We start from the raw sequence: 6,575 nt of genomic DNA, 5'->3' as shown, positions 1-6,575 counted from the left end.
ATTACTTCTTCCCACAACCATAATTCTTTCCTCTCTCCTTGGTCAGTCTCTGCCTTCAGAAGCACAATTCCAAACATCTCAAACTGGTTCACAAGAATTTATTCCTTGATTACTTCAAACAAGATGTTACTTACAACCCACAACTCCCTCCAACCCTTCCCAACTTGAGTGGACAGGGCAACAATCATGACAGACTCTGCTAAGTTTCCACAAATCATTGGTTTATTAGAAAGTTCCTTTCCCTCATTTTACAGCATATATATCTCTATCATATGTGATAGTGTTAAATACAATCTGCTATGCTTGTAAGTAAGGATAGGTTATTTTGATTTTCTTCTTTCTTTCTTTAAGTTTTAAAATCACTATTCTGAAGTTAAAGAAAACTGCCCCCAGAAGGCAGAGAGGTGGCCAGAGTGGCTCAATCTACAAGCTAATGGGAAGCAGCACAAAAATGTTAATACTGTATTATTTAAATATTTACATGGGCTGAAAGCAAAGAAAAATGAGTTCCTTCACTTCAAACGGATGGTTTCATTTTTCCAGTGCTAGTTATCCAAAAAATTATGCTTCTAACTCAGACAAAGAGCACTGAACAGGTAGGAGGGGGGCTCAGTTCAGAGCCTTGTTTGCCCAGCGTTTGCTTCTCATAAATTTGAAATCTTTTTATTCTGAGGATTTGAGAAGAAAGGCCAGAAAAACAGAGTCTTGGCCCAGGTAAGTATGGTTTGTTTTTCTATCAGGTGACCACCTAAGCAATTATAGACACAGGAATAGGTAGGAAAATGACAAAAAGGGAACTACCAACTATACCAAAGGAGATGAGACCTGCCATACAAGCACCTTTGGGTCAGTGTGTTAATTATAGCTGAGAGCCTTGGTGAAAGGCAAGAAGAGGGGAAAAAGAGGCTGAAGTGGTTCCTCTGGTCAGTGTCACAAGAGGAAAGAAAAAAAGGAACCTGTACTGCTTAAACTGAGCTGGGCAGAAGGCATGGAAACTATAGTGCAAAAGAATGTAAAGTATCTATGAATGTGCTCACCTCTCAACAAAAGGAGGGAAAAACTGTCCCAACTCTATCATCCAATTTACTTCTACTTCACTTTCTAGCCAACCCAAAAGGCACATTTAAAAAAGAAAAGAATTGCCAGAGAGGGCTAAGTACTAGGAAGGCAAATAGACTGCCTGGAACAAGGTACCCAAGAAAACCCAGGAATCTCGCCAGACGACCACCAAATCTTACTGTTTCCAGAGAATAAAGCTGTTGAATCTCCCCTTTCTTCTCTGTGTGGTCCACCTATTTCTCTGTATAGAATAACCAAGTACATGAGGGAGACTCAGAACTGAGCATCCATCTGATACCCCCAGTTGACTGCTGCCCATTAGTTCAGAAATCCCATTGCTGGGGGTACCACTTACTGCAAATTACTTAACATTTTGTCCCAGCAAAAAATGTTGTTTTAACATTTTATAGTTCTTAACTTCAAAAAATACATGAGTTTGATAAAATATACATGCTTAGTCATTTTTGCATCTAGCAGAAAACAAATATTTTATTTTTTTGTTTTCATTTTATAACCTTTAAAGTTTCTTAATTCAACTAGGGCAAACATATTTACACAAAGCCACCAGAACAAGGATCACTTAAAGAGCTGGATGTAAAAAATATTATTGCAGTATACTACAAATATGGAACCTTTTTTATATGAGCTACAAAAAGCAGCATTTATGTTTAGAGTTCAGTGCAATTTTTTACATTAAAAAATCCTATAAATTAAGAAGGAAACATCAACACGACAGAAAAAAAATACCCTTCAGACACATGAGCTCCTCTCTGGGGAAGCACATGGGCGACTCTAAGTTCCGCATAGCTTCTATTCATGATAGGATCTTCTTTTCTGGGATATGCAGATACCTCTTCTGGGATAAGGGACACCAGGACAATAGTGCCAAATGTGTGGCTCTGTTTATGTGGGAAGTGGATTGAATTGCAGCCTGAGTTGTATCTGGTTCTAGGTCAGACTCCCTTTCCACCTCACCTGCGATAACATAAGGTCACCAAGAGATGGTCAAAGATACTGCCCCAAAGTGATGGTGCTTTCACTGCCAGAGGAATAGCTTGCTCTTCCTTGTGGCACGAGAAGGCAGAGCCAAAAAGGCCCACGGTGCTTTGGTGACAACATGCAGCCAGAGAGGAGGAAAATGTTCTAAAATTTAAAGAAGGGAAGAGCAGAGGATAAAAAGTAGAGGAAGGAGGGGACTATTTTAAACTTGACAGTTTGGAGATGCTGCAGAGAGGTGGGTAGCACTTATTGGTATTCCCTAGCTCAGAAACACAGGAGAGGAGGGACAAATAGAAAGGGGGAAAGGAAAAAAATCCCTGATAGTAAACCCAAAGCAAACTTCAAATCTAAACCCACCCCTGCAAGCCAAAATTCTATTCTTTGGCTATCAGACACTGCCCATTCCAGCTTCTACTTGCTGGTATTAATGGCTCAACACCCCCGAGGGAAGATTTATGGGTCTCCCTTCCTGGCCCTATCTAAGATCCCATTCCCCAACTATGTGCCATGGCTAGGGGGGTGCTGCAGGTCCTGACCTGAGAAGATGGGGTGAAGTAGGGGGTGAAGGTGGAGGGCAGTGGCAGCTGCTGCAGCAGGCCGTGGGGCAAGTAGGGTAGGGTAGAGGGCAGCATGTGGGACAGGGTGGAAGGTAAAGGGCCCAGGATGGATGGCGGAGGCAGGAATGATGTGGATGGGATGGCTAGCGAGAAAGGTGGCAGGATGGCCAGGGATGATTGAGTGAGTAAGGTGGGACAAGGAAATGGGGGTCAGATGGGGCTGGGGGATATGGTGTACCTGGGCAAGTGGTTGGGGATGAGGATGGGGGTGAATGCCAATAGCAGCAGCGGCTGCTGCAGCATGATGCTGTAAAATTGCATGCTGAACAGTTGTGATGGAGGTGGCAGAGGCTGTAGCTGGCTGCTGAATGTGGATGGGTTGCAGGGCTGGTGTGGCGGGAGCCAGGGCAGCTGAGGCTGGAAAGGCCTTTACTTGCTTGGCTAGAAGCTGCTGCTGGATGTGCTGCTGAGCAGCCTGCTGGAGCTTGCTGTACTTCTCCATCTCCTCAGGGGTGAAGGTGATGGGCTGGCTTTCCAGGGGGGCCAGTGAAGCATCCTCAGCCCCATCTGTTGACTCAATACTAGGCTCCCCACTGGGAGGAGCATAATTGGGGAAGTGCTCAAGGTCTGGTGCTATTGGCAGCAAGCTGGATTCCACAGGGCCTGGTTGACTGCCGCTATCCAGAGATTCTAGGGTGTCCCCATCACTGGGGTCTGGGAGGTAGTTATGGGAGGTGGCTGGGTCCCCAGGGTAGCAGTCAGAGTGTGCTGGCATGCCTAGCGGAGCCACGGGGTGATCAGCAACAGCTTCTTCAGACTTTGGCTCTTCTGGGGGTGGGTCTGATAAGGGGCCAGCTGTTTCCTCTGAGGGGAATTGATGCCCAAATGGGGCATCACTATTTCCTGGGGGCCCCTCTTCTGTCTCTGACTGTTCTTGTTCTTCCCCCCTTTCCAAGCCAGACTCCTCACATTTCTTGTTTGACTTTCGGGTAGCGGGGAGCTTCCCTATCAGTGGAAGAACAGGCTTATTGCCAAGAGAGGGGGGAAGCTTGGGCCCAAAGTAACCTTGAGGAGGGTCCTTGAGCTTGAGCCCAGCTTTATTAGGGGTGGCCTGCACCTCCTCACTAACACTGGATTTCCTCTCCACTTTTCTTGACTGGATCTTCTCCAGTAGCAGCTTGGCAGTGACAGAGTTCTTATCTTCAGGGCTACAGTCACTTTCTGATCCCCTTCCTGTGCCAATGTTGCTGTTCTGGGAAGGTGGGCCTGTCCCTTTACTGTCATCTCCTCTGCCATCATCTTTCTTCCCAAGACCTTCTCCTCGACCTGATCGGAAATAGTGGGGGGACTGGGAGCGGTAGATCTTAGAGCGAATGAAGTCTCGACGCCCAGAACGCCTCTCCTCAGGGCTTTCATGACCCCAAGATCCCTTCCTGGAGCCTGATCTCTGGGAAGGGCTCCTGGTGCTGCGGCTGCGGTCCCGGCTATAGCTTCGGCTCCGTTGCCAGCTATGGGCTGTGGTGCTGCGGCTTCTCCGCTTGCTCCGACTACGACTACAACTGCTGCTGCGGCTGCGTCCCCTAGATCTTGAGCGTTCTCTGGTATGACTCCGAGATCGGCTTGGGGACTGGCTGCAACTGAGGCTATAATCATCATCAGAAGATGAGTATTTGTGCCGTTTGGATCGGTGCTTGGAGCTGGCATAGTCTGAGTCATCTGAGTCATGGGAGCGCTTGGAGTGCCTTCGTGATCGATCACTATAGTCACTGTAGCTGTCATCAGAATAACTGCGCTGTCTACTATAGCAGCTCTGGTCTGAAGAAGCATCTGAACTACTTGAGTAAGAACGCCGGGAGGAACGATGTGAGGAATGGCGCCGGCCAGACCGAGAGTGGCTACGGGAATGCTCACTGCCTGAATCTTCCTCTTCTTCCTCCTCACTGTACTGGGACGGAGACTTCTGGTGCAGCCTGCGTGATGAAGCATCATCACTATCTTCATCTCCACTACTGGGCTGGCTCCGATGGCTAGACCGGCTGCTCCGTTTTGTACCAGCTCTTCTCTGGCAAGTTGAAGTTGGAAGTTCACCTTTGTGTTTCCTCCCACCATGATCCTGAGAGCTGCTACCACCACCTTCATCCTTCTTGCCACTGTTCCCTTCTTCAGCTGGGAGGGATCTCCGCTGGGAGTCATCTTGAGCTCGCCGCCGTCTTCTTGGTGGTGCAGGACTGCCACTTCCAGGGGGTTCTGGTTTAGGCCCTCGTTCAGAATCTGCTGGGGCTGACGACTTATTCTTCTTTCGTTTTCGTTTCTTGCGCTTCTTAGACTTTTCCCCAGACTCTGCCTTAGAACTTTTGTCTTCTGTGTCAGCCTTGTGTTTACGTTTATGTTTGCTGGATTTTTTGTGTTTCTTTTTCTTTTTGTGTCGGTGGGATCTCCCAGATCGTTCTTTCTTACTAGGAAGGCTTCTCCCTGTGTCTTCTGTTTCTGACCCATGGCTGCCCCCAGGCTCCTGCTTGTGTAGGCCACTACAGGTAGACCCTGAAGCAGGTGCATCCATTCTGCCTCCTGAGGAATGTACTACATTCTCTCCCCCTTCTTTGTTTTTAATTGGCTCACCAGGATCTAGGTCTTGGAGGTGGTCCTTTGAGGAGCTTCCTAAATCCTTTGGTTTCTCTGTCCCTTTAGCTCTGGCATCTTTGTTCCTTGAAAGTTTAAAGTCAAAATATAGAGGGTTACAACTATATGAAATGGAGGGTTCTGCCTTGGTGAAAATTAATAGTTCTGATGGCCACTGGAGGGCAGTACTTTCATCTTTGCTCAAAACTGGGAAGAAGGGACCAGTAGGATGTTTGGGTCCCTCCTGACTTTCCTTTCCTGCTGAGATGGCCAGAGAAGTTTCTTTAGAAGGGCTAGATTCACACATTTGGACCTCTGAAGGCTTCTGACTTTGATCCTCTGAATTCTGATCACTAACATCCCCTCCTAAGGCTTTCTTTGCATCAACTTTGCTTCCAGGCTCGGAAGGCTGGGTCACATTGGTTTCCTTCTGTTGTTCAGAGACTTCACTAACTGCCTTTTCTGCTCCCTGGCTTGCTGCCATCTTGATACAGGCTTTAGGCTTTGGAGAACTGCCTTTTTTACTCTCTTGGGTATTCTTGGGATGTGTACTATTGTCACCTTCCATTTGTTCACTGGCTCTCATAAACAGTAGGAAGGGAAAATTAGGTTTTACTTTGCAGTGTGCTGGGGGGATGTAGTGGTAATACTCTGGCTCTGTAGCCCCAGCTCCTTCTTCTCTCTTCATCCTTTTTAACTTGGATAATGTTGAAGCAAGGGACCCTCCATCTTGAGGGTCTTCGTCTTCTTTTTTACCATCAAGATTACTGCTACCATCAGAATCTCCTACCTTCTGTAGTCCTTGGTCAGAACCCTTCTCATCAGGTTTTGTTCCATCTTCAGAGGTCCCTTCCTCTGCATGGTCCTTGAAAACTGATGCTATTGATTCGAGTTTGACAGGGGCCTTCTTGGCAAAAGAAAATGACACTCCTAATTTTTGCAATGGGGTCCCCAGATTATTCTTAATGCCAAAGCTGATCCCTTGGGAGCCTAATCCAGGAGCCTGTGTCAGTCCAGTGGTATTAGTGATTTGTACTGCAGTGAAAGGGCCTCCTTTATCTGTGGAGAATTCAGATCCCAGGCCACAAGTAGCTCCTGTGCCACTATTTGTAGCTGATTCATCCTTATCATCTTCTCCACCTTCTTCATCTACAGCCACTGTGGTTGGTCTAAACATGGGACCACTTCCAGGTGCACTACATGAAAGTTTAGAAAAATAAAAAACAAAGAACAGGTTTAAGAGTGTATTACGTACATCTCATATAATACTCATCTCTCATGTTTTACTATTCATCATAGGTAGGTCTCAAGCACACTGGCAGGTGGTCATTCCCTAGCTCT

The 6,575-nt window shown here is 46.9% G+C and overlaps 1 protein-coding gene across 4 annotated transcripts in view; it reads right to left on the bottom strand.

Annotated features, from left to right (window-relative positions):
- Positions 1-200: 200 nt before the first annotated feature.
- GPATCH8 (G-patch domain containing 8) overlaps positions 201-6,575 on the bottom strand; it is a 76,037-nt gene continuing 69,662 nt past the window's right edge. For all 4 annotated transcript variants that reach the window (XM_023511312.1, XM_012803095.2, XM_023511313.1 and 1 more), the window contains one exon: positions 201-6,430. In XM_023511312.1, coding sequence (XP_023367080.1) covers positions 2,557-6,430 — 3,874 coding nt within the window. In that variant the 3' untranslated portion in view covers positions 201-2,556. The remainder of the gene's footprint in view (positions 6,431-6,575) is intronic.

Source organism: Otolemur garnettii, unplaced genomic scaffold (genome assembly GCF_000181295.1).
Source record: "Otolemur garnettii isolate 467f Iridium unplaced genomic scaffold, OtoGar3 scaffold00018, whole genome shotgun sequence".
In the NCBI taxonomy this organism is placed as follows: domain Eukaryota; kingdom Metazoa; phylum Chordata; class Mammalia; order Primates; family Galagidae; genus Otolemur; species Otolemur garnettii.
The sequence above is the reverse complement of the archived record's forward strand: the minus strand, read 5'-3'. Positions and strand labels throughout refer to the sequence as shown.